Raw genomic sequence first — 27,451 nt, 5'->3', positions numbered from 1 at the left:
TTAGTAATTGTAACTTATTAGTTTTGTGAGTAATTGGTCCCAACACTGCAAGGAACAATCTCCCAATTCTGTTCCTATTTTCAGAAAGAAGGCTGTTCTTCTAAGAAGATGCAACAGGCCTTGTCTTAGCAGCCATTTTGACACGAAATAGCAGGGTAAACACGGGTGTTAATACTGACATTAGTTCATGACATTGTGTGAGCATGGCATGTTGTGTTGTAGCTTTTGTTTTGAAAGGGCGACCGGACGTTTTGTTTTCCTCTTCCGCTAACTTGGCACTGCCTGCCCCGTCAGCGGTGGAGCGCTGAAGCGGTGGAAATCCGGAGGTTGCAACACAGTTTCGGGGAGGATCTGTGATCCGGGCGGTGCGAGTGAACGAGCCACATTAACAACGAGGAGGGGAGTTTGCCTCAGAGTTCTGCGGAAGTGGAGTCTTTCTCCGAGTGAGAGCGTACGCAACAGGTGTCACTTTTCTGCATGATTGTTGTCTCGCCTGGTTTGAAAAGTTGAAACGGTTCGCGCAGTGGAAACATATAGTTTGTCTTCTAATATAACAAAAGAACATGTCAAACCTCCGACCCAGACTGTGTGTCCTGGAGAAGGGACCCAACGGCTACGGCTTCCACCTGCATGGAGAGAAGGGCAAGACCGGGCAGTTTATCCGGCTCGTGGAGCCCGACTCTCCCGCCTCTGCTTCGGGGATGCTCGCGGGGGACCGACTGGTGTTCGTGAACGGGGAGAGTGTGGAGGGCGAGAGCCACCAGCAGGTGGTCGCAAGGATACGAGCCACTAGCGGGGCTCTGGAGATCATCGTGGTAGACTCCGAAACGGCAGAGTTGCTGAAGAAACACAACCTGCAGTGCCGGAAAGAGTTCGCCACGGAGGGGATTCCTCTGCCAGGCGGGGACAGTGACTCAGACCGAGCGGACTCACAGAGCAACGGCAGCCGCAGGGAGTCCACCTCTGCTCCCGGAGAAAACGGAGACGTCTCGCTGCAGAGGCTGAGTGTCAGCTCAAAGGTATCCCAAAACTAAAATGACTTAAAGCTTCCTTTAAATAATTTCTTCAGTCTTCTCAGTCAAACTAAAAACACTCAAAAAGACCTATTAGTAAACAGCACAGGGTAAACCAGAGCACCATTCTGTTGAACCCTACACGCGAAACTCCAGGAAAAAATATGAGACAAATGTTGATTTGCTCACTGGCAAACATCTACTCATCTACAATATAAGTAAATGGGTTTTCTGAATGTTTAGGGTTTATTCCTCATTTCGGCATATACCATGTCCACCAAGTAGCTGAGAATATTAACGTTTTGTAGACTGATTTAGCTGTAACTTTGACAGCCACCTCCACCAAAAATACACTGAAGGATAACAGATAGCGGTTTGAACCAATTCTAAACTTTGAAAGTTTATTGAAAAATAATCGCTTGGTGGATTACTCCCATCACAAATTTTCCAGTAGCTCCCAGTGATTCCTAAAAAGTATTGAGCCACCTTTCAAGAGTTGTGTGCGTTTGTGAATAAACAGGGCAGCGTTAAAGCGACAGAATTTTGAACGGAGTTTGGTTGTGGTTATCCGTACAAGTGACCCTATTAAACAGTCTATTAAACAGAGCTGATTAGCCTATGAAACGAGGATGTACTAGAGGAAAACCAACCTAAACTCAAATGTTTTTAGCTTCTCCTAAATCTAAATCAGTTGCAGGCCTATACAGTACACTGACACAGTAAGCAGTACGTACAATAAAATTGGTAGCAGTTCCATAATAATAGGATATTTTAAGAGAAAAGAGGCATGGTGACTTTAATAAGCAAGACCAGATTAAAGAGGTGACTGATTAAAGAGGTGTTTCTGTGATACAGGAGTCAAACTGGACACAAAGAGACGCCTCAGCCAAAAACTGTGTGCCTGGCTTATATTTTCCTATCAAATTTGCAGCCGGCTGTGGTGAACTGCAAAGCTTATGTGGAAAAAGATCCACTTTTAAGCCGCCACTTGCCGTGCCAGAGCTAGTGAAAGACTATAGGCTGGGAGGTGACACAGCATAGTGAAATGCCCCAGGCGTCTACTCATCGGCTGAACAGAGTCTTTGTGATATAAATGTCTGTCAGACTCACTAGTTCCGCTCTTTAGCTCCTGGTCAGGTTTGGCCTGTCAGACCAGGATCTTTGCTGCTTTGATGTGTGTCAGTCAGACACAACATCTTGTATCATGCTGTAAATATCTGTAAGGTTATTCAATGAGGTCTGACAATGGGATAAAAATAGTGTGTGTTAATAGCACAGGCTTCAGTGAACTGTAGATGCTGCCTTAAGCTCAATCAAGTCAAGAGCGGCTTGGCTTGATTCTTATCCTTGGTGGTGGATTAAGGTGCATCACCGTTTCTGTTTGTCTGAGTGTGTTTTCGTATTGATGGTATTCACAAAAAGGGCCCAGATTCTTTTGTAACTATCAGGTTAGCTGACGTGACGTTGTTCTTTACAACCATAACCGCTGAGCTCCTCTAAGAACATGCCTCTACAATTGTCTGGGCCTTCCATCCAACATATTTTCTTTCTATGGTTTACTGCATTGCTCTTCTGGTTCTCTTGTGGTTGGTTATGAAATCATATTTATGATGTTCAGCCATGGGTGTGAAGGGGTCACAAGACACACCAAGATTTTCGAGGATATGTAACTGTGCAAAGTCTGGGCCCCGATTTATATCTTGTGTAACAGCAGTGGAAAATAGCCTCATTCTGAAAAAGCTTTGCTGTCTGGAACTCTTAGAGTGGCAGCAGCTTAAAATATGAATGTGATATTTGGGGAAATTCTCTCTGCCCTCCTCCACAGGGGTAGGTGGCAGCTACAGAGCTGTTCCCTAGGACTGAGTATGGAGTCAGAGTTCAAGGACATTTGAGCAGAGCAGATGAACCTGAAGGAAAACTCAGTAGAGTGGTGAAGCCTTTACCATCCTACACCTCCCAAAGTCATCAGTTATCACAACCTTGACATGTTTTTAAATCCTTTTCATTTAAGACAAAGATAAAACCTTGAATGATGAAGCAAAATGCCCTCTGCTTCCCTAATCAACTGTTTTACTAATTAATCAGTCACTAATTAACAGCACCTGTTGTGTGAGAGATTACTAGTCATCTCTGCAATGATATCACAGTTAGTGGCTGACCAATGTTGGCCTATCACGGATACATCGGTATCCTATCAATCTATCTATCTATCTATCTATTAGGTTTGTCAAAATGCCAGAAATTCAGTAGTCGATACCAATGTCAGTCAATTTCCACGATTCTCGATACCCGTTTCGATACCATGGTAAAAAAAAAAAAAAAACTTCAAGTATTTGAAACAAACAATAAGTCAACTGTGCTTTAAAAAACAAACAAACAAAAAAAGATTGCACAGAATTTCAATTGTCGTAGCCAGTATAGACATGAGAGAAATATGGAAAATAATAAGTAGGCTTACACATAATTAGGAAAAAAAACAACTTTTTAACGGGAAACTTCAATGGCACCGTTTGCATAGCCGAGGCGGAGCTGCTGCTCCATCTTTCATGTGTTCTTGACTGCCTGCTGCACATTTGAGCCAGTGTAAATCATATGTATGCTGTGCCCGTTAGTTCCAGAAGAATATATTCTGACCCACTGAAGGTTAAATCATACATCTGGTACCTATGGTCCCATAAAAAAAGGGGACTATCATATTTTTGGACTATTGGCATTGACTTGATACCAAAGTATTGGTTCTCATGACATCCCTAAATCTATAACTATCTATACCTATCTATTTGTATTTCTGTATCTATGTCTATATATCTATTTATATATAGATATAGACACACACACACACACACACACACACACACACACACACACACACACACATATATGTATATAGTATCAGCTCACTGCCATATTGGTAATTTTTTACCTTGTAAATTGGTCTTTAAAATCCCATATTGGCCAGGCACTAATCACAGTTGATATAACAATGATGTATTTACAATGTTCCATGCAGCACCTTGCCTAAGGGACTAATGGAACAAATTGCGAATAATCATTATATATAGATTAGCATTCTGCTAAACTTATACTTATCTGTAGCTCAGGTAGGCATTTTGGCCATGTGCTAGTATTGGAAATGGGGATCCCCAAGTCTTAGTATCTCTCCAGTTATGTGACTCTTTCTCCTCATTAATACTCTGGCCTCCACAGAGTGAAAAGCCTGGCTGGCTGGCTGGCTGGGATGCTACGAATCTCCTGCTACATTCCTCCCTGATGGGAGACTTGGCAGAGCTTGACTGATGGCCTGATACTGGCATCTAATACTTGTTTCCCAGAGGGCCCTACTTGAATGGGCTGGCTGATGATGACGTGAAACTAGCCCAACTGTGCACAACTGTGATTGCACTTCAAATAATAGCTCCTTTCACAAACCTCTCTTTTTTTTAATTTGATTTGCTTTTGCTCTCCAGGGCAGAGTGCCCAAAATGTAGATCACACCCAAAGAAGTGTTTGAAAAGACAGTGAAGTATGTCATGCTAAATTAACCAAAATCGTCATAGTAGCATTCTTAAAAGGGACTTGTGTAACTGATTCCACTGATATTGCTTTCCCCTAAAAGCATGAGTTGAGTGAGCATGTCATCATTATGGTAACATCCTGGCCTCCAGTGATTCAGTCTTCCAGCACCCCAAGGCCTGTCTGTTGGTCACCATAGAGATCCCCAGCAGCAGAAAGAGGCTTTGTCCACAGTGTTTGCATGGGGAGAAAGGGAGGAGAAAGGGGATTCGGCCAGGGAGGAAAGGAGAGAGGACTCTCACGCCTCAACAAGGAGGCACCACCGACCCTGAAATACCTACACCCCCTCTTAACACACACCGTCAATAAGACTGGACTGAGTGTGTGTGGGTGTTGGGTGTGGGCAAAAGAGGGCTGGCCAGAGGATTAAACAGCAATTTGTTCTCTGCTTGAGGACTGAAAAATGTCAGACAAACGACACAATAACAGAATCCTAAATGTGCTGGTGTTAAAGCAGTAAGGCCAGGTTTACATTTTTGCCCTTTTTGTCTGGTCCTGCTTCCTACTTTTTATCTGAATAGCTAGGAAAATAAACCTCTCCACTTATTAATGGACAATACAATGGTTATTTGTCCGCAAAAGACATTTATTAATTATATGCACTCTGTCAACTTAACGGTGACACTTTCACCCCTCCACTTCCTCTGTCTGTGCAGTTACAGGAGAACTTAAGACTTTCGACCTTGGATGGCAGCTTGAAGGCCTTGGGGCAGATCTCATCATTCCACGGGTTAGGGCTCTGCACAGTTTCACAACAGCTCTTATCACTCAGCTCACACAAGGCTGGAAAAGAACAATTGATCTTATTGATTCAGGATTCGTGGATGCTATAAATCAAGATTACTTTGATGTTGCTCATTACAGCTACATTCGCTGTTTCGTCGCGATTTGATTTGACAAAACTCTTGCTTATGGTGATTGCATTGTATTGGCACTCAAAATTTGACTCAATACAACTGTTATTCAGTGGACCTGAACTTGATGGCCTCGCCTGTGCCAGCTAGTCTCCCATGAGATCTTTATTAAGGCTGCCATCCAAAACAAACAGTGGTGTGTTCTCACCAAGATCCACCAAGATCCTCACTGCCTCACTGCCTTTTTTTTTTTTTTTTTTTTTTTTTCAATGGTATAGAGTACATAGACACGCACATACTGTTTGTCAGTAGTCCCAGCTTCTGTCACAGTCACCTTTAGTCACAGTTGAAGTGCATTTAGTGACACAAAATACAGAGGACATGCAGCAGTCTAATCATTTTTCCAGTTAAAGTGAACTACGGACATACTCCAAATGTCACTGCTAAGATGAGGGGATGGTTTTGCAGTCAGCCCCGTATTAATTTCACTCCCTTCAGCTTAATACTGGATGGAGAAGTTAAGCTGTCCAAAAAAGCCTGCAGATCCATCAAGATTTAATCAGGGTCTTTGGCGTGACAGGGATTATAATTGCATTTGGTGCAAGTAATTATGAAAGCGTCTTTGAAGTTTTCTTTCTTTGTCTTTCTCTTTAGCTCAGTTAGTAAATCCACTGATTCTGTGATATACCCAGGGCCATGTTGTCAAGCTTTGGACAGCCTGCTCTCCCCTCTAATCAGTGAGAGGTAGCAGCTAAATTGAGCATTCACTCTTCAGCATGACCAAACAGCGATTGGTTTAGATGTTTAGATCCGCTCAGAAGAGGGGTAGGTGGTGTGAGATAGGCGCTGAATCGAAAGCCCCTTTGAACAGCAAAAACTGAGGCCTTTACTACTGTTGCTTTTATTGTAATTTGCCCTGGATAACAACAATACCTAAACGACAAAAATGGTAAAGTCCCAGAGCACGTCAATGACACACTTTAGAGTCCAAGAAAAAAGACTTTTCATGTAGTGATGCCTCATGCATAGACTCATGCATATCAGTTGAAGATTTAGTAAGTTGAGCACACATGCGCGCGCACGTGTGCAGACACACACACACACACAGCAGGTTCCTCTGTCAGCAGATGAGATGTGGGCTCTCAGGTTGCGAGCTGCCTTCGTGAGGAAACCACTTCCTGTCTTCTATAACTTCTTGCGATAGCACTCAAGTTACAGACGTGCTATGTTTGTGTCTCTGACAATCATAAACCATAATTCTTCACGTATTGATGTTCTTGTGTTGACTATGCGAGGAGATAGCATCCTCAGGCAATAAAAAAGTCAGTCAGCGGCACACCATACCTGCCAGTCTGATTAGGGTGTGTCGATGACTGAACACACTGAAAAGATTGGACATTACATACTTAGCAACAGGCTGTCACAAAATATTTTCGTCTTATGTTGTTGATGTGCAAACACTTGAAGATGAGTTGGATTGGAGGATCACACCCTTTTATGATTAGATAATGACTAGGCCTGCTCCCTAGACAATGGCTTCTCTTGGTCTCCATTCAGATTTAAATGGAGGAAATCCATTTCAACTTTATTTAAATCCCATCATCACTGTTCAGGGTGGTGTGACACTGTAGGTCGAGTGTGTGCCTGGTAATTGGAGGGTTCCTGGATTGATCCCCAGCTCCTCCACATAGCATGTCAAAGTGTCCTTGAGCAAGACATTGAACCCCTAACCGCTCCTGATGCAGTTTGGCACCTTCCATGGCAGCCTTTGCCATCTGTATGTGAATGGGTGAATGTGAGACAAGCATTGTCAAGCACTTTGAGTGTTTGGTAGACTAGAAAAGTGCTATAGAAATGCAGTCCATTTAACATTTACTATCTCAACGGCCTTTACATGTCCAGTTAATCAAATCAAGACTTTTTTATTCAACAGACTGAAACTAAAGCCTAAAAGTTTTTAAGTTGGTTCCCAGCTTTAGTCTATTATTGTGTCTCAAAGTTACTGTGAACCCAATTTCAGTATGATGTCGTCTTTATTTCCCAAAAGCCTCCAGCTCCAATCAGAACCTGTCCCTGGCTGGGAGAGTCCCTGAGTGTAAACTCTTCTTCAAAAAGTACTCATCTCTCCCTCTCCTACTGACCTTGTATAGAATATTCCTTCTGCTTCTGCTGCTGTAATCACTCATTCACACAATCAGATAATATTTCTAACAGAGCATAGCAGGTAAGCATCAGTTGGCTTATACAGAAGGCACGTTCAACTAAATGTTTCTGCTCTGAATTTTCTCAGAGTAATGTCTATTTTTTTGCAAGAGACGTTGACTCCCTGGAGTTTTATCAAAGCTGACATATTTCTTTGTCGGGGCTTGTTCGGTTCACAGAATTCTTTTGCTTGTAAATCTTTTATCTTGTCAATGAATTGCATGACACTTGGCATGAACCTGTGATCGTAACTCAGTTGTGTAACGCTTGCTATCAAGGCGTACTGTGGACCTCACTCAAGTTGAATATTATTTCAAGAGGCTTGTGCAAGTGGGACTGTAAGGTCCACAGTGTCATAACACACATAGCGCTGGGAGACACACCCTGCTCTTCCTAGTTTTATTAATCCGTGATAAAGCCTAACAAAATATGTCAAATGCAAGACATTTTTTAAAATTTGCAAAATGCATTTATTTTTGTCATTGCATCTTTACTGTTCTTTTTTTCTTGGGACTCCAAGTTACGAGCCTATCCAAAGATAGGCTCGTAAAGTTTTGATATCACACACTGCTTGGTGTGTTTCAGTTCAAGGCCCACCAAATTATGTCAGCTCATTACGAGATACCAAGTGCAGGAAGAGTGTAAGATCTCATGTGTAGCTACAGCGAGCTATAAAGTCATTGACCTTTGAAATTCAACAAGTTTAGAGAATATTTACAGCAACTGCCTGCCATCTCTGGTACCAGCATCTTAAAACTAGACATATCCTTTGTTAGATTCTGGTCATATGTAGCATACAGCAAACCATATGTTCATTGTTTTCAGAGGGAGGACAAGGGTAAACCCCAGTGCCATTGTTGTAGCAAAGTCACCTACTTCACCTAGGCAGATTTTAAAGGAACTCTTTGCTGATTTTCAACCAGCTTTGTATCATAAAAATGTCGGCAATGTATGCAAATGAACAATGTTGACCTTCCCTCCATGTTGACTGAACCCAGAGCTTCCCATGCATTTGCTATTTCACTTTCTCTAGTCTACTCTAAAAGTCTGCTGGATGTTATTACGGTTGTTTTTTATGATGATTTATTTACCCTGGACTTTCTGCTCTGTAGTTCACCCTGACCTCTGACTTCCCTTCGACAAGTACCACTTTGTTATTTTAACTTTTCACAAGTTCATTTTTTTTAACAGCCTCAAGAAAGTGGCAGTGAATTTCTTGAGCCTAAAAGCTGCCAGCTTATGTAGATGGAAGCACAGATACGCCTCTTCTCTGACTGATGTGTAACTTAGGAAAGTTGTAGTCAGCAGTAGGCACTGCAGTGTGTTAAAGAGACACCCATGGACTTTAGCCCGTAGTGCTGCCATCATTATAGAACTCAGTGGTGTTGTTATCATCCTCGCTGTCTTAATGTTTCATGCAAATGGTGTCGTTGCTCATTGCTGCAGTACTACGCTGTGGTTTTCCTGTGTATAGCGAGAACGAGGCAGTAAAAAGAGAAAATCAGAAACTAATTCTAACGCACTGAAAGAATGTACTTGCACATCACCATTAACATAAACAGGTCACTACTTTTTGCAAGACACTCACTCGCTCACTCACTTACATATGCACACACTGAGCTGTGTCAAATGGCTATTATTTTCTCCTACGTCTTTCTCTCAGAGCCTACAGAATGGTACATACTCTGTTGTTTACCCAATTTTCAGCCTCAGCAAACAACACCGTGGCCTTTTTCTCACAGAGGCCCAGTACAAAGGAAACAGTGGAGGACAACAGTCTACCATGCACAGCCAGGGAGACGCCTGCTGCCCTGCTTTATAAAAGAGCTTGTATTAATGATATAGCCCAGGGATGAGTCAAGCTTAGTGGATATAATAAAGTATTTTTAAATCAGTCTGGGAAGTAAATGAATGATTTTTCCCAGACTTGATGTTTTGGGAAAATATATTTTCACTCCTTCCAGGTAAAAAAAAAAAATTAACTTCAAAGGTTCATTTCAGGACCAGATCAAGAGGGAACGTAGCCTTCACTTCTTCCCTCCCTTTGTTCCTGTCATCCAATCCCATGCTGGTACCTGTCATTATGCCCAGGCTGTGGCCCTTCAGGGAGTCTCAGAGCCCACAGTGGCCGACAATAACAGAGTTTGTCCTGGGGAGAGAGCAAGGTCTTAACCTCATCATCTCCAGCAAGCCGGTCAGAGACCCTTCACCGCCTGCCCCACCGATACCCGTCTAGACACCACCAAGGCTCTTGTCATATGTCAGCAAGATGCCGGAGATCAGGACCGGCCTGGGGATATCTGATCAAGAGAAAGGCAGAGGCTGGAAGAGAAAGGGATAAAGCAAAGCTGACAGAGGGAGAAAGAGATTTATGGAGATGGTAAGCGAAGGAGACATCTCCGTCCTCCGTGTCTCTGGCACATGTTCCCAAGGTCTTTCTCGGATTGGCTGTAGATTTATTTGTACTAGCCGAGGGACAGAGAGAGAGAGGTGCCAATCTTTCTCTGTTCATCTCATGTGCCTCGGGTAGATCCTCCCTTCCCCCTGATGTGAAGTAAACAGATTATATGGTTCTCATTCACCTCGCCTGACAGACTCAAGTGCCTGTCCAGAGGGTGCGCTGTGAGAGCAAACGATCAGGACACGCGTGTGCTGTTAAGTATAAGAGCTGCAAAACCTTCAGCAGTACTTTATCATAAGCGTTATATCTTAGAAGCTCAGATAGCTGTAGCCCTCAGAGCATTCCAGTGATGTACTCTGCACCTCAGTGTCTTTGTTAACAGCCACAGATTATAGCCTTTGTCATAAATGGACTATTCCGTTTCTAAAGTTCAATTTGACTGTCACCTCACCTCTGCTATTGGTCAAACATGCCTTTTACCTATTCAGGACACCTCAGCAATCATAAACCAGCTTGATTTTATATAAACTGTTTGATCAATAGATAAACCATTTTGCAAGTGCGTTAAGTAAGTGAGAGGGTCAGCCCATCCTGGATGCTGTGGTTGCAGTGGTTCATCTTAAAAGGTGGAGTGGCAGCAAATCATTGACAAATAACTGGTGATAGCTGAGGCTGCACAGATAAGAGTGGTTTTATCAGGTGGTGTGGAAGTGCAAGGGACACTTTTTATTAGGGCCTCGGATGTTCCCTCGTGTTGCTGCCTAATAATTGTCAAAAGCTGTGTTTTCTCACTTGCATGAAACAGAGCAGAGATTTTCAGGGTTTCATGCAGTTATTTGTGTTTGCATGTTCATTAGCAGACATTTCCAACCACAAGTGTAGCAACAAGAGTAATGGCTTTGTTAAAAATAAAGAAAGGTCACGTGGGTCATACAACACGTTTCCGGTTTGAACAACATATTAAACATGGGTCCAGAGTTCAACCAAGGACAAATAGTTAAACAGCAATGCCCCTTGTGAGACCGAATTAATCCTTTTTTTCTTTTTTCTTTCTTTTTTTTTTTTTAGAAGTGTTATCATATAATTATAAATAAATTATATTGCCTTTAATTTAATGGATGTTGTGATTGCTATATGATCCACAATTTTAGCAGGAAGGGAAATTTTTGAATTATAATATTCATTTGCACTGAAAAAGCTATTAAAACTATGATGGTGTGACTTTTGCTGGAGTCTGTGCTAAACAAACATATTTTCATACATCTGGAAAATACATTTTGTAGGCCGGGACATCTCTGTAGCACCAAAATACTTTATTTACCTCTATATTTTCACACATTTTACCTTTATCAGAAAATTGTAGCTCTGTAATTTGATTTTTTTTTTTTTTTTTTTTTTTTTTTTTTTTGCTTGGCCATATTGTGATTTTGATGAATTGTTCAGCCCGAGATACAACTGATCCATATTACTTTGTCAACCAGTAGTAGGCAGCTCAATTCCTTAAATAGCTTAGTGACAACACTTTTACAGACTGGATGCTGTGTGTTTCAGAAAATCTCAGGCTCAGTTCCCTTAGATGTGGGTTAAGAGCTGCTTTTACTTGTAATAATCGTGATATGATGCAGTTATTCGTTATATATATATATATTTTTGTCTAATTTGAGTGGGAAGGCGAGATAACTTCCTTTATATTTTCCATATGTGGGAGAACATCACAGGTAAATGAAGGCAAAGGAAACACTTGTCATGCTCCTTCACCCACATGTGGGATTATATACTTAACTAGGCATTTGTTCAGTGCAGGATTAGCCTGTGCTTTAACTAGATAGGAAGTGAAGTCAGCAGTAGTACACTATACACACACTCACACACTCTCACACAAAGCTTAGCGCGAGATGGTGTTCAGTCAGACTATCTGCTAACTTATTACACTTGTGAACGCCTATCCAAAGGTACACATACATTATATTGCGAGAGCAGGCTCTTCTGCTCAGGCATTTTTTTTTTCATCGCTTTATGTAAACTTGACCCTGCATCGTGCATTTTGATGTTTTATTTGTCCAGACGAGCACAGTGTGTACAGTACATGAACAGGGAAGTCATCTCCTGACAGGCATGTAGTGTTCGTGCAGTGGTGTGACACGGTAGATTTCAGACAGATTTGGATGTTTATTGCACTGGAGGCATCTGTGGTGTATTGCTTATTCACAGTTTTTATCATGAAAAGGAAAAAGGGTCTTTTCTTAATAGAGCTTGGGAAGAGAAAAGCACTTAAATTGCCAGGGTTAGGGGATCAGTTCCATGTGTGGTTTTAAGGTTGCCTTTTGAGGCTTTCCATGCAATGAAATATTTTCACCAATGGTATTTCAATTAGCATGCACCAAATGGCCTAGGTTAAGTATGAAAACTGGCTGTTGGCTGTGTTTATTGTTTTTCTAAAATGGTGATAACACACAATAAAAAGAACAATGAAAAGGTTGTAATCCCAGCCAATTAATAACAACTAGGCTAAATGATGCTTTACAGTTTACTTCTTGATAGTGTGACAGCTGATTTTTGGTTATCTGCTATATTTCTTTATCATAGATTAATGATTGTTATGTGCTCACAGGTTTAAATGTGTTTATATGGTATTATGTTAATATTCAAATTTGCTGTTCTATGGTCAAAAGTGTGCATTCCTATATTTTAAAATTATGGTTCCACTGATACAGTTTTTAAGGCTGACACTGAATTTGAATTTTTTAACTGAAGCTGTATTTTGCAAAAGCAAAATTTAAAGATGCGATACTTGCAAAAAATATTAAATCTTCTTTCTGATGATGCTTTAGGTTGGTGCATTTTAATGAGATTGGCAAATGTTAGCTCATGTTCTTCATCTTTAGCAAAGCTCACATTGAAATAGTAAATGGTAAATATGAAATGTTTCAAGTACTTTGCTGCTGCAGACTAATAAAGCTACTACTCTCTTCACCCTAATTTGTTTGTAACACCTGCCATGACCTGGCAATAAGCAAATCTAATGGTAGTTATCCTAAGTTGTTCCTGCTGTTTGAATTACACATGATCAAGAACCACGGTTGCTATTGAGACACAAACAAAAAGAAAGGTTTTGACATTAGGAAAGCTCAGGGTGTGTTACATTCAGGGACCCTCGGACAGTATTGTTTGTGAAATACGCTGATTCTCCAGCACCTGCAGCATCCCTAGTTCTGTAAAGACAAACAAACAAGAGAATAAGCTCTGTCATACCATAGAAAGACCATACCAGTGATTTTGCATGTTTACTGTCATGTCTACATTTCTGCTAATGTTGTCCCAAAGCAAGCAGTCATATTTTACAACTCCAACATAATTTTTCCTCCCTTTTATCCAGCCATTGTATGAAAATGAACTTTCAGACTTCAAACTTTCCTCACACCAGTATTCCATCACTGGAATAAAGTTGTCCACATTAGATTTTCTAACAGGAAATCTAGCTCTGTTGTGTTTTGATGACTTGACATGACTTGGCGGAGTGTAACAGTCTCTCTGCTGGAAAATAGTCCCCAGGGAAACATTTACTTTCCACAGACAATCATCAGTTCTGTGCTCGATGAATGTTGATGACTTTGTTAGCAGCATTTGCTTTGTTGTAATGTAAAATGTAGGGAAATTGTTGTAAATGGGCCAATCCCAGGCTGTGTCAGGCTGTCAAATTTGTGCTCACAGTGGATTTGCCCTCCCTGTGTCTGCAGGATGGGAAGGCTGAACTGCGGCCTCGTCTTTGCCAACTCAAGAAGGGAGCGAACGGCTATGGCTTCAACCTGCACAGTGAGAAGTCCAAGCCAGGCCAGTACATCAGAGCCGTGGATGAAGACTCCCCAGCAGATAGAGCAGGCCTCAAGCCACAGGACAAGATCATCCAGGTACACACACACACACACACACACACACACTGGCATGCACAAGCATCACATGCTCAGTCACTCACCTGCTCATGTGTTCCCTCTCAGGCTCACTCTTTCTCACTTAGTGACTTTAATCACTCACTAACTCCCTCACTCACTCATTCAAAGTCTGACTCAGTCACAAGTGCTTGTCCGCACACACACACACACACATAACACACACACACAGCTGTTTTCCTGACCTGTGACACTTTTGCTTGGTTCTAAGTGTTTGTGTCGATCATAATCCTATTACATCAGTAAACTAACAACAAGTGGTGTTAGGTAATAGTGGTGTTGATGAAGCTTATATGTCTGCGCAGTGCCCGTGTGTGTTATGTGTGTGTGTGTGTCAGGGGCGTTTTGCAGTGTTTGTCTGAAGGGGGAAAACAGCCTTTCATCTTCCATTGTGTTGTTGTGGAGCAGCCCCTCAGGCCATGTCACACGTAACACGACCACAGTTAATCCACTTACGGCGTCTCTGGGACGAATTACAGACTGGTCAGACTGTCTGCACAGGCTTTCCCACCAGTGGGGTGGAGGAGAGAACGGGGTGGAGAAATTCTGGAGTGGAAGTAGTCACGCAAAGCTGGTGTGATTATACCGCGACTGTATACATATTCACACAGAGGCAGTTGGTTTGAACAGGAGGTTTGAGAGGTGGATTTCAGATGGGGAAAGTCAGGAAGTTTGGTAGACTGTCGGGTAATGTCAGGCGATTGTGCAGTGGGGTAACTAGAATTTATCTCACAGCTTGCTTTGTACATCAACTGTTTTATATGATGGTTTTAAGATGTGTTTTGCCTCAGGAAATTCAATTCTAGTGGAAAATAGAGAACAAACCAGGAAGAAATGGAAGTTTTTCAGCCTAACCCTAACCCTAATCCTGTTTGAAGGCCAGCTGAAAGTAGAAACTCACAATCATCTATGCACTCTGCTCATATATAAGGGCTCTGTTGTTCGGAGCCAGGAGTGTGGGAGTCGGTGAGGGAGATTCCTGACGGTATTCCCGCCTTACATTTTCCTCCCACGGGAATTCCTCAGCAGCCAATCTCCCATGGATCTTTGATTCGTTCCAACTCTGGGAGTGTGCATGACCAAAAGGCTTTCCCAGATACCACACCTTGTAATAACAACATCCCCAGACATCCTCCATCATATGTCTGCCATTGCTCCGTTATCACTGAAGGAGGAGCTGCCCTTCAGATTATTGATGTTCCTCTGTAATTTATTTGTTTCTCAACTTTTACCTTTGGCTTTCTACCTGCTTCTTGTCCTCTCTGTCCAGTGAGGTTAAAGAAGAACATGACGAGTACAAGGAGACTGTCTCCTTTACTAATCCTAAAGAAATGTGAGCCGTTTCCTTTTTTGACCGCTGGTTTTGAGACAACTGTGTGGCAAAACCCCACCATTAATACTGGGTTTGCCACTCAAAAGAAGTCTGAGGAAATACACAGTTTTATTATTTTGATTATTACTACCTGGAAGCTAGGTCTGTGGAACACCCCCCAAAATTTTCACTTACATCGTCCCCAACTTTTAAAAATCATGATAAGTTAAGTACCTGGCCATTCGCCTTTAGGGAAAAAAACAGAATTGATATGCATTATTCTTGTCATCATTTAAAAAACTTAAATGTAGACTCAGAGGATTGGGTAAGGTAAAATGGTTAGTTTTGGATAAGTACACTTTGGTTTTATGGGTGAAAATGTTGTTTTTGTGCTTAGTGACTGATATTGAAGCCAAAATTCAAATAGTAATAAATCCTTGAGCAGGATATTTAAGTCTTTAACCTTTCAGTGCTCCAGGTGTGTTGCACCAGCTGGCTATCAACCCAACCAGTGAACAAGTATTTTAATCTCCTCCTCCTCCTCCTGCAGGTGAACAGCATGTCGGTGGTGGGCATGCAGCACTCAGAGGTGGTGGCAGCCATCAAAGCCGGAGGAGATGAGACCAGCCTGCTGGTCGTCGACCCCGAAACCGACGACTTCTTCCAAAGCTGCAACGTCCTGCCCGCCGAGGAGCACCTCACCGGTGGGAACACAGACACACACACAATCCACTTATGGAGGCTGTATTAAGGTTCAGGCAAGCATAGTTGCATCATTATCCGTATGACTGGTGCAGTGCTGTTTTCCATTACCTCCTGTTCCTGGACGAGGAGTGCTGAGGGATGAGTGTTTTTACTAAAATGACCTTTATTATGATTGTGAGTGTGTGGTATGTTGTTCTTGGCGCTGATCGCAAAACAGGTTTCCATGACGGTGGACAATAAAGCATAATCTTATCTTAAAAAATGTTATCATACAAGTGCAACCAAAGGCTAACAGTCACCGTGTGATGGTTTGCTCATGTAGCATCTTATCTGTGTCTGTGGTGAGTGTCACGGAGTCATTTACTCCATTTTCTCATAGAGTCATTTCTCATGCAGGATCAACCATGGGTGCCACTTGGGTGTGGAGGGGTGTGGATCTCACCATATCTTAGGCTCATCATCTTAGGTCCAGCTTTGATCTTGTGGCTTTTATCATCATAACAAAGAGCAAAGACCAAACAGAAATCATCAGAAAGCTGTTTGGAAGCCATATTTAAATGTTAACTCCTAATTCATGATGAGATGCAGCCTAGTTGTGCAGGTTATCTTACTGGGGCCAACATGACAAGCAGTAGCCTAAAAAAAGGACAAAATGTTTAGGTGCAGAGAGTGTGTTACCTGTGTACACCTGATTGTTGATCTGTTACTCAGGCCTACTCTTATCTGTGTTCATCGTCAGCAATAATCAAAGTAAATTATTAATATTAATGTGTGATGTTACTTTTCTCTCAGTATCTTGGTTGAAAAAAGCATTATCTTTTAAATCAACCCTTTCTAATAGCGTCATGGAAATGTTCTGGGCTTGAGAGTCAATCTCAGAGTCATTTGCCAACACCGGTATTGGAACTTGAGACTCTTAGTAAAGTCCACTGCACCACCAGGTGACCTCCAGCCCCGGTGCGGCTGCTGCACACACTTTGTGCCTCACAGAAAAGCCAACAATGAACCGGCAGATGCCACTCTGTTGTCTGTCGAGACACAGACGAGGACGCACAGTGTCATGTTATCATCTGTCATCTCCCAGCATTGTTACATTCCCATTTTCATCAGAGTGACTTACAGTGAGAGCAGTGTGTTTCAGTGCCTTGACCATCCAAAGAGCACGTGCACCTGTAACATCCCTGAGACCAGAAAACAATCAAGTCACAGCAGAGTGCCGGATAAAGAAAGAGGATAGTAACAAGAGCCAGTAGTCGTGTAGATGAAGTCATAGCAACTGTATCCATGGTAACCTGACAGGGTGAAAAGGGCCTCCAAGTTTCAAGATGGAGGAGTTTCTCCAGCAATTCTCCATGACTGAGATTTTACGCAGTCACTTGACAGCTGCTTTGAATTGTAGATTGAAAATACACACACACACACACACACACACACACACACACACACACACACACACACATATATACACATACTGGCTGTATAATCTGTGTAAATGTAAGTGAACTGAGCCTCTTTTGTCTTCTTTTTCCCAGGACCTCTTCCTCAGCCTGTGTCAAGTAGAGCATCAGTGGAGGACGAGGTGAGGCCTTGTGTTTGCATGCATGAATGTGTGTGTGTGTGTGTGTGTGTGTGTGCGTGCGCATACTTGTGTACATTTAATGCCCATATGCTTGGCTTTTCTGCTCATGCTCATACCTAGAAATGGATAGGAATCCTTTTGCTATCAGTGTCTTCCCTAATGGTGCATCAGGATGATTTACTGACAACTGAAACAGCACTATTTGACCATTTTTTAACCCTAACAGCTACACAAACACACACACACCCACACACACAGAGAGAGAGAAAAACACCCCTCAGCAGAGCAGATATGGCCTGGAAAAGCCCTGCTGATCCCCTCTGGACATTCCTGGATGGAGATTAGGAGTTCTGGAAAGTGTCGTGTGTTGCTCTCTGGCTGTCCTCCTGTGCTGACGGTTTCCTGTAAAACACAGCGTGAAACCAGACAGCCACAAACAGCTGATACTGGCTGATACTGATAGAAAGAGTGTTGCACTGAAACATCCAGTAGCTGATATTTTGTGCCTGTATTAGATTTCCATAAAAGAGATAATTTTCAACACAGTATTTAGTGTTTGGGATTTCATCATCTGAAATTGGTTTCACACACTGAAACGCAGGGTGATGATAATAACATTAAAAAGCAGGCATAGGTGTGTGGAATCTGATCAAAATATGTCATTAGGTTCGGGGGGGGATCAAAATGTGTCGGGGGGTGGGGGTGGGGCTTCTTCAGTAAATTATTAATTAATTGTTGATATAGTTTTCTTGTATTTTTTATTTTTTTTTGGTCATTTTTAGGTAATTTTCCCTTTTGGTGTTACTTTTAACAATTTTACTTTTTTTAACTCAACTGTTTTTGCTCATCCATTAATTGCCTTGCTCAGGTTTCAAAGGATTACATTCACCGTCATGATCCAGAAATTGTTGTAATACAAACATGTACGAGTGATTATGTTAAGACAACATTTAATCTCACCACTTTGAATCTATTAGTCCGTGTCTAACATCAGGGGACTTTAATCCTCACCGCAAATATGTTTTTTCATATCAAGGCTTAATGAAAGTTTGAAAAGCCGGTGTATCATTGAGCAGTGATAAACTAAATATGTGATCAGTCAAAGTGCATCATAGCCGTCATACAGTATGTGACCTGCTGAGTTTAAATAAAAGACTATTATTGGCCCCATATATCAGTGAGAGGCTGATACAGGCACAGGCAGGCCACTTTATCAAAAGTAAACACTCTCTTCTAGGAAAGAACAGCAACACTCCCTGCCCCCAACACACACACACACACACACACACACACACACACACAGTGACACCATGGGAAAAGTAGATTGCCCCCTTCAGCGACATTGTCACTGACCCCTCACCATGGCAACAGGGCTACCTCTCTCTCTCTCTCTCTCTCTCTCTCTCTCTCTCTCTCTCTCTCGCTCGCCCTCTCTCTCTCTGCATCCTGGAGGATCATGGGATTGAGTCGGCTGTAATTCCCGGGGCGTGCTGGGGATTATGCTAATGAAATGAGTAACGAGGCCTTTTGGGGTAGCAGCACATGCGCTCGCCACAACTCCAGCAGCCAGAGCGATCACACAGTCACTTACTCACTCGCAGTTACATAACAGCCATAAACATTCACAGGGACCTCTGACCTTGTGTGTGTGTGTGTGTGTGTGTGTGTGTGTGTGTGTGTGCCCTCTTGTTGCCTGAGCCACACCATCAAAACAGATGGCCTCTAATTTAGCCACACATACAAAAACCCACGAGGCTGATTTGAAACTTGCTTGTGCTAAATACTAAACAGGCCTGAGACGAAGAGGGGCGCTGATGTCATCCTCGCACAACACAAGATAGCGGCTCGTTGTTTAGTGTGTAATCACGTGTGAACTCATCCAACCAGAAAGTCAAGCCAGCCACAATTAAACACAGCACTTACTGATTGACACGTGTCCATGTTTTTGTAAGTTAAAAAAAGAAAAGAGCACAGTGTTAAAAGAGAGCTGGTGTGTCAAATAGGCATTTCAGATGTTGCCAGAGGGCTTTTCAGCTTATTTGTTTGTCCAAAGCCACTTCCAGTGCCATGAGTTTATTTTTGGAAGGAGCAGCTGCTTGGGAATTGGTTGGGTTTGTACACAAACTGAGTCATGCTTGCTTATATGGATTAGGACAGTGCAACACATGACTGTGGGAACGACCAGGCGTGTTAATATTTGAGCAGTTTTTTCCCCGTTCTGCTCTCAGATCAGTGCTGACGCCTCGCTGCTAATGTGTGAGTAATGAGAAGATCTGTTGAAAGCTGCAAAACTCTGAGACAGTCTTTTTAATGGTGGCTCCTGCCCCCTAGTGGGCAACATCATGAAGTACAACCTGTAGGACACGTGCATTAATGTAGTGTGTGTGTGTGTGTGTGTGTGTGTGTTTTGCAGGTGAACGATAAGGCAGCAGTAGAGCTGAAACCTAAAGTGTCTAAAAGCTCGTCGACTTCCAGTGCCTCCTCCAGCGCATCGCTACCTATGGCAAACACCAGCAGGCCGCAGCCAGAGGTACTGCGTGTGTGTGTGTGTGTGTGTGTGTGTGTGTGTGTGTGTGTGTGTGTGTGTGTGTGCGCGTGCGTGCGTGCTTCATTCGTAACATGATGAAGAGAAATGTATTTTAGTCCTCCTGTAGTGGCAACAAGTCTGTTCACCCTTTTAGAAAAACAGGAATATGCTTACGTCATGGAAACACTTCAGCTTTGTCATGGAGGGTTATGGCAAAGTCCAGCAATTTTTCATAAGTGCAACAGTATTGTACATATTGTGAATTTGCGTGTGTGTGTGTGTGTGTGCGTGCACAGACTGAAAGGGCTCCAGAGCCAGCGCGGGGCAGTGATGGTGCTCCGCCCCTGGGCATGACGCTGGCCGAGGCCAAGGAAAGAGCCCACCAGAAACGAAGTGCCAAGAAAGCCCCGGCGATGGACTGGAGCAAGAGGAACGAACTGTTCAGCAACTTATAAACACCAGCCTCCACAACACCTCCTCCTCCTCCTCCTCCTCCTCCTCCTCCTCCTCCTCCTCCTCCAGCAGGGAAGTGAGCGACGGACGACCTCCTCTCTCCTCCGTCCTCCCTGGCTCTCCTCTTTGGTTTTGGGTATTACCTTGTAACATAGTATCCAAGACATGTCGTTTGTTTAGGACCTTTAATGTGAAACAGTGTTATTTTGATGATTTTATGTCATTGTTTTAATTTAGGAGTCTACCACTGTTCTACTTTGTTTTTCAAACTGTTTTAATGGCACTCCATAGAATAAGCAATAATATATTAAGAATGAAGTGAAGATGGAGAAGAGGAAAAAAATAGCAATGTACATTCTCTTTTAGGAAAAGGACCATGCAAGGAATAATGGGACATAGGGAAAATAATGAATTATTGGCAGATTTGATATTAAGATTTTAAATCTACAGTACAAGGAGAAAGAACTGGTTTTGAAACGCTTTCGATTCTGTGAGCTTTTGCAAAGTGATTGCAGCAGTAACTAGTTTTAAGGAATCCAAATGTGCTTCTCTTAGTTAACATGTATGAATGAACAATCACACACAGAGAGAGAGGATCCTCGCCATCTGCTTCACTGCCTGTGATTGAAGTTGCAGAACAGGATCAAGTAAATGCTGTTCCTGAGCCGTCAGCTGCCAACATATCAGTCCTGACAATCTGTTTGTCTTCTCCAAACACAAGCCGTCACAGAGCCGACATCACCTGATGGAGAATGTTTAAAGAGACTGTAGATCTCAGGATTAAAAACTGTCATGTCCTGTCATAAATCTCCTCCCCTCCCTGGGTTCTCTGTCCTCATGATTTACCTGTAAGAAGAGCTCTATAAGAAAATGACACAAATTATTTTTTTCATGATGTTTATCTTTTGTTAGATTTGTACATACAGTAAATGATATCAGAGGAAAATTATATTTTGACTGAGAAAAAGTGAAGATCTCCTTTTGATTGTGTTGATATCGCTGTCAGGTGAAAAGTCTCGTGCCAGTTGAGCCTCATTGTGGCTAGACAGGAATCTGTCCCGTGTGGAAACAGACTGTGTGTGGGGGCACTGGTGCTGGAGAATGTATTTATGAGGATTCACAAATATAACGTTCAGATCAAATTAAATGAATGCTGTCAGACTCTTGTTTTGTAATGTAGCAATAATTTCAAAATGTTGACCCCTGGGTATAAATTTTCCCTTTAATAATTTCAAGGACAATGCAGAACTGAATGGAAATGTGATTAATGACAGTAATCGGCATGCATCAAAACACAACAGAGGAATCAGTAGTGCTAAAATGTCAAGTTTTGACGCCAGAAATGCCTCATATTTCATAAGTTATAAAGATAAATATGGGATATCAGATTCAAGATGGTTATTGTGCTGCAATGTGGCCTTTTTTACCGATCTTTATGGAAGAGGATTAGTAAAACCTGCGGGAGGAAAAAAAAATGAAGCAAATGGGCATGTATGAAACATAAGATTCACACAGAAATGAAGACAGGAAACAAATACGAGTCGATGAATAATGTTACAAAATCAATCTTTTAAAAGTCTTTGTAACAGATCAGTCGGTCAAAGTCTCTTGCTTTGGACTGTGGAAACTGTTGAAAACATTTCTATAGAGAGTAAGAGTCTTTTCAATTCAGCTTCATGTGCTCAGTCACATGGGATAATGGGCATATTCTTGCACAATTTGTGAAACGCTTTGAAACAGGCCACCGCTGAAACATTTAATAACATTCCCCATTCTCAGGGAAGGGGAAGGTCACCTAATTGCACGCTTACAGTAAGTTCACTTCATAGCACCCTGAGGCGAGCAGTAAAACCTTCCACACTGTTAGAGGGAGGTGGACCAAGCTCCGTGCTCTCTAAATAACAACCTTACTAGACCTGAAAAAACATGTGCTTTTGACAGTAGTGCTTTAAAGAATGTATTTCTCCCCTGTTTTGTGTTAACCGAAAAATGAATGTGCCTCCTTTTAAGCTGAACTTTGGTAAAAATGTTTAAAAACACTTACATGTGGAATATGCCGCTTGTAATACAGTAAACTACATATTTTAGACTATTTCCCCCCATGTTATAGACAATAAGCAGCAAAATATATATAGCAGAGCAATAATAATATACAAGATAATGATCTGTCAATATGAACATTTGTTAAAAAACAGACATATTATAGAAGTAGTATAAATATAGCCGTAACTTAATTTACAATAGATCTTTGACTGCACCTGAACACATACACAGTGCCACCATACACTTATGTCTTGTCTATACATTTACATTTAACATAGAAAATAAAATGGACCCTTATTCCCTTTTAGTGGTAATAGACTTCACATACACATTCATACACATACACACACACACACACACACACGCGTGCACACACAGACATCTGGAAGCTAATCTTGCACAGGCACAGCTCATCTGTCCTCCTGTTTGTTGTCGCTCCAATAACATTCCCAGGTGTGTGTCCTAAGGCGAAGTGCTCGTGTTGAAATATCGGGCAATATCTCGCGATGTGCAGGAAATCCTCAGCCGTGCTCCTCGTTTTTTTTTTTTTTTTTTTCCCCTCCAGTGTCTTGAAGCTGGTGGTGAGAGGCTCCCTAGTCCTCCCTGAGCTTGGAAACACCAGCATCTGTCTGTGTTCACCAACATCAAAGTTCCTGTTTTATCTCTGCTGGCTTTCAAAACATCTTTTTTTTTTTTTTTTTTTTCCTTTCTGCTCCCTTTAGAAACACATTTTGTGTCCGTGTGCGGCCTGAACTCGGGAACTTATTCCAACATGGCGTCCAGCTGGTCAGCCAGGTCATCAAACATGTTGCCGATGTCATCCAGTATATTTCCTGCTGCCTTCACTGTGCTCCTGCCACTGGGAACAAGACAGGACAATGCTGTAACCATGGCGATATGTAGACCTGTTTCATTTCTAGGGTGATACTGAAAATTAATAAATACCATAAGTGGAAATTCTTTTAGGTTAGGTGAGACTTGAAAGATTCCCATGGTGAAATGTGGTCATTGCAGCGATAAGAGACAGCAAAGAAAAATAAAATATGAATTCAAACTTTACACATAGAAAATACCTGGAAACAACAATGTTCCACCCCACCCAACCAACCCCAACTCCACCCTCAAGGAATGTCCCAAAAGCCCACTCTGAGAGCCACCACACCTGCCTGCCACCTCTGCACAGGTGTGTGTTTTTAAGTGAGTCTTCCTTACCCATCAATACTGTTGTCCTGTGCCAGTTTGTTCTCCACCACCTTCAGGGCTGCCTCCAGCGATGTGCTGGTTTCCTCCAGCCTCTTCTGAACAAGCACCTCCGGCGTGGCCGCACCAGGCTGCGACTTCCCCGCTTTCCCCGCCTGGACGGGTAGTGCTGAGGTGGGGTAGGGAGAGGCTGGCACCGGGGAGGAGGACGGAGCGGCAAAAGCAACACTTTGGACCACGTTAAAATTCAGTCCTGGGGAACGAGCTGCAAGGAACGAGGAGCGGGAAATGAAGGGAACAACAAAGACAGAATATTTTTGACTATTGCTTGCAAAGCTATACAGTGTCCAAGTGAGCAACCCCGTTCACATTTTAATACGCTATAATATTAATGTTACAGTAGTCAGATCTAGACATACAATCTGTGATGTTGCTACAAGTCTTGGCGAAAATTTCATATTGAGATTCTAAAATATGTATGATTTTGTAGCAGGTAAAATTTATGCTAAAAGCCAGACCAAAAAAATGCACAATCCAAGAGTGACTTTCTTAATTCAGACAACAGCATCTGGCCAATGCTTACTGGGGTTCTTTGTTTTAAATCTAAACAGACTATGCTGGCTGTCTAAGTGGAAGTGAAAGTTCAAGAAATTCTACAATAATCTAGTTTGTCAAAGTATTCACCCACTTAATCGCTTGGACTATCACAGGAAACACATTTAATAACATTCTGATTCATCATTTGTAGGTATTTTCACCTTCTTGTGAGGAATTTGTTTATTTGTATTCAGCATAAGAGGATTTTATGGTGTGGCGTATTTTCTGCTACAGAATGTTATAGCACAGCATGAAATATCTGTCACTCAAGCATGGAGTTTTATTCTAGTTTTGGTGGCTTCAAAGAAGTAATTAATAAATGCATTTTGAACTCGAAAGCTGGCACTGTGTACAGAGTGTATACCGCCACCAATGCTACGCGAGCCTCAAGATATGTCATTTGCACGTCACACTGTCAGTAGTTACCTGCTGTGGATGTTGAGGCTGTGTGGAGCTGGGGGAGTCTTGATGCAGCTTTCTGTGGACTGGCTGGCTGGCTGGACATTGCCGTCTGTGGGTGCTTCACTGGTTTGGGACTACACATTTGAGTCGGCATGCTGCTGCCCAGTTTTGGTGAGACCGTGTGAATCTGCACACTGGTTAGTTTAGGAATGGCTGTGTGTGCCTGGGCATTAGGCTGTTTCAACACTGGAGACATGGTTTTATGGGGGCTTGCTGGCTTGCTGGTGATGGGCGATTTGAGAGGACTGGAAGGTTTGGAAGACACAGGAGGTTTAGGGCCTTTTCCCATGGAGCCTGCTCTCTGGAAACCATTGCCTGGCCTCTGAGACTCCTCATCGTTAACCACATCGATGTCAGTATGCGTATGGAAACCGTTGGTCCGTCCCGCTGCGTGGAAGTATGCGTCGTCTCCACTGGTCGGGGTAGTGACCTCCTCAGGTGTTTGCGCGTCTTTGTCTTTGGGTTTGTGCCGTCTTTTGACTGTGTCGGACTCTTTCAGATTGAACTCTGGAAGGTCCAGTGTATTCGGGGTCTGGGGTATGGCTTCTGGAGAGGCCTGGGCCTTGATTTCAGCATCTGCCCGGCTGACAGCTGCTATTCTGGGCCGCTGCTTGATGGTGAGGTTGCCTTCTTCAGCAAAAGGCAGATTGTTACCAGAGCGGTTCTTTGGAGATGCAGTAGTGCTTTGTGATACCTGACTAGTTTTCCTTCCTCTCCCTCTCTCCTCATCTGTGCCCTCGATGCCTCCACCTCTTTGGACTTTGTCAATCCCTCCATCTGTTCGCTCATTTCCCACCCTCTTCAGGCCTCCCAGTCCTAGAGCCGGGACAGGTTTAGAAGATACTGGGATGATGTGTGAATGTGGACTGAGGGCAGAAGCAGTGGTGTGAATAGGTGAACTTGGTATAAAGGTTGGTGGTACGTCTATCCTCTTGGACGGACTACTGGCACCTCCCTCTAGCCTTGCTGCAATGCTCCTCACGCTGCCTACACTCTCTGTCTCCACCCCTGCCTTGACCACTGGCTCAAGCACTTTCTCACCTCCTGGTTGGCTAGCCACTGAACTCATTCTCTTAGGTGGTGGTGGCGGTGGGCCTTTGCGTCGGGAACGCACAGCAAATGAGTGGCTACGGTTGATATGGCGCTGGGACCCGTTGGCGCTGGCATGTCCACGTCCTGGCCGACGTGCCAGGGTTGCGTAGGAGGGCATGACTACAGAGGAAGCAGAGGTGCTAGGGGTGGCAGGGTCATCATCTTCGTCTGGCTCTCCATCGGAGAGAGCGTAACGTGTCAGACTCTGGGCGCGCTTCTTGTGTGCAAACCTCTGGGCATCATCGGCGAGGCCGTGTCCGGGTCGGGGGCCTGGGAGAGGAACGGCACCAGCCAGGGGCTTGGACAGCACCCGCGGACCACATTCCCCGCCTCCTCCCTGGGTGTGGATGTAACTGAAGGCCTTATGTGTGGGGGAAGCCTGTGGGGATGGAGAGGAAGGGGAGGAGAAGGGGTGGTGGGGCTGATAAAGTCGACTAGGGGACTGGCAGGGCTTAGACTTGGGTGGGACGGCCGGGTAGGCGAAGCGGGGCATCTTGCTCGGGGTAAGAGGAGGGGTGAGGGGGGTGAAAGGGAATTTGCTGGGAGTGGTGGATCGAGCCTGGTGCTCCCACATCTCTGTGGGTCTCTGTCTATGTCTCCCTCCGGGACTGCCTCCTCCATGCTTGGCCTCTACGCCTACTTCTCCATTTCCCAAGCTCTCCTGCGATTGACTTGGTGTTCTGGCTGATGCCAGCATGGCCTGCTGATCCTGAGGATATCCTGGATGAGAATTTCCAGAATTCCCAGAGCCCCGGGACCGCACACCAATGCTCTCCTGACTGACTGACATGGAAGACATCGCTGCCGCAGAGGCTGCACCCTGAACGGTGAACACTTCCCCGACTCCGTGTCCTGCTCTGCCCATCATGGCAGTCTGCAGCTCAGCACTCAACTCACTGTCCTGGAAGGAGAGGAGCGTCTTGGGGGTGCGAGGGGAGGGGCAGCAGTCCTCAGAGGGAACATCGGAGTGGGGGTGAGTGTGTATGGTGTGTGTTGGTGTGTGTTCGATCGCCACCAGCTCTAAGGCGGCAGGAGGTTTCCGTCTCAGAGTCCTGCATCCAGTCCTGTCGACATAGTTACGAGAGCGCTGGAGGTCACTGAGCCTCTTCACTGCTAGCATCAGTTTTTTCTGATGACCTGAACAGAAAGAAATATGAATCATTACCATCTGCACAATAAAGGACCCTCAAAGTTTCATAAACAGTAAACAGTGGCTGCAAAAAGTACTAAACCCCCTTTCAACTTTTGCACAGTGTGATGTCCTACAAAGCTCAAAATACTTTCATTTGAGGTTCCGGTCTAAAGTACTCTTATTTATTGCATTTTTTTTTAAAGACTATTTTTTGGGTGAATTTCTGTTTTATTTGACAGTGACAGTAGAGAGAGACAGGAAAGGCTGAGAAGAGAGAAGGGATGACATGCAGCAAAGGGCCTGAGGTCGGATTTGAACACAGGACGCTGCGATCAGGACTCAGCCTTAATATTTTCCCT

The 27,451-nt window shown here is 43.4% G+C and overlaps 2 protein-coding genes across 4 annotated transcripts in view; one reads left to right on the top strand and one right to left on the bottom strand.

Annotated features, from left to right (window-relative positions):
- The first annotated feature begins 248 nt into the window (after positions 1-248).
- Positions 249-21,713, top strand: nherf1a (NHERF family PDZ scaffold protein 1a). The gene is made up of 6 exons (XM_030078039.1): positions 249-1,019; positions 13,781-13,951; positions 15,853-16,006; positions 17,540-17,586; positions 20,000-20,116; positions 20,410-21,713. Exons 1-6 carry the CDS (start codon positions 564-566, stop codon positions 20,566-20,568), a joined length of 1,104 nt encoding a protein of 367 aa, XP_029933899.1. The 5' UTR covers positions 249-563; the 3' UTR covers positions 20,569-21,713.
- A 59-nt stretch (positions 21,714-21,772) lies between these two features.
- The window catches only part of LOC115377953 (CASK interacting protein 2), a 62,920-nt gene continuing 57,241 nt past the window's right edge, over positions 21,773-27,451 (bottom strand). For all 3 annotated transcript variants that reach the window (XM_030078036.1, XM_030078037.1, XM_030078038.1), the window contains 3 exons: positions 24,833-27,097; positions 23,822-24,074; positions 21,773-23,468 (listed from right to left, as the gene is read on the bottom strand). In XM_030078036.1, coding sequence (XP_029933896.1) covers positions 23,372-23,468; positions 23,822-24,074; positions 24,833-27,097 — 2,615 coding nt within the window. In that variant the 3' untranslated portion in view covers positions 21,773-23,371. The remainder of the gene's footprint in view (positions 23,469-23,821; positions 24,075-24,832; positions 27,098-27,451) is intronic.

This window comes from Myripristis murdjan, chromosome 19 (assembly GCF_902150065.1).
Source record: "Myripristis murdjan chromosome 19, fMyrMur1.1, whole genome shotgun sequence".
Classification (NCBI taxonomy): Eukaryota; Metazoa; Chordata; class Actinopteri; order Holocentriformes; family Holocentridae; genus Myripristis; species Myripristis murdjan.
This window is presented reverse-complemented; position numbering and strand designations above follow the sequence as displayed.

Bases quoted from the DNA above. Each gene is read 5' to 3' on its own strand.
- nherf1a (XM_030078039.1), top strand. From the start codon at position 564: ATGTCAAACCTCCGACCCAGACTGTGTGTCCTGGAGAAGGGACCCAAC. The intron at 16,007-17,539 runs GTGGGAACACAG...TCTTTTTCCCAG, and splicing joins CGCCGAGGAGCACCTCACCG to GACCTCTTCCTCAGCCTGTG. The intron at 20,117-20,409 runs GTACTGCGTGTG...GTGCGTGCACAG, and splicing joins CCAGCAGGCCGCAGCCAGAG to ACTGAAAGGGCTCCAGAGCC.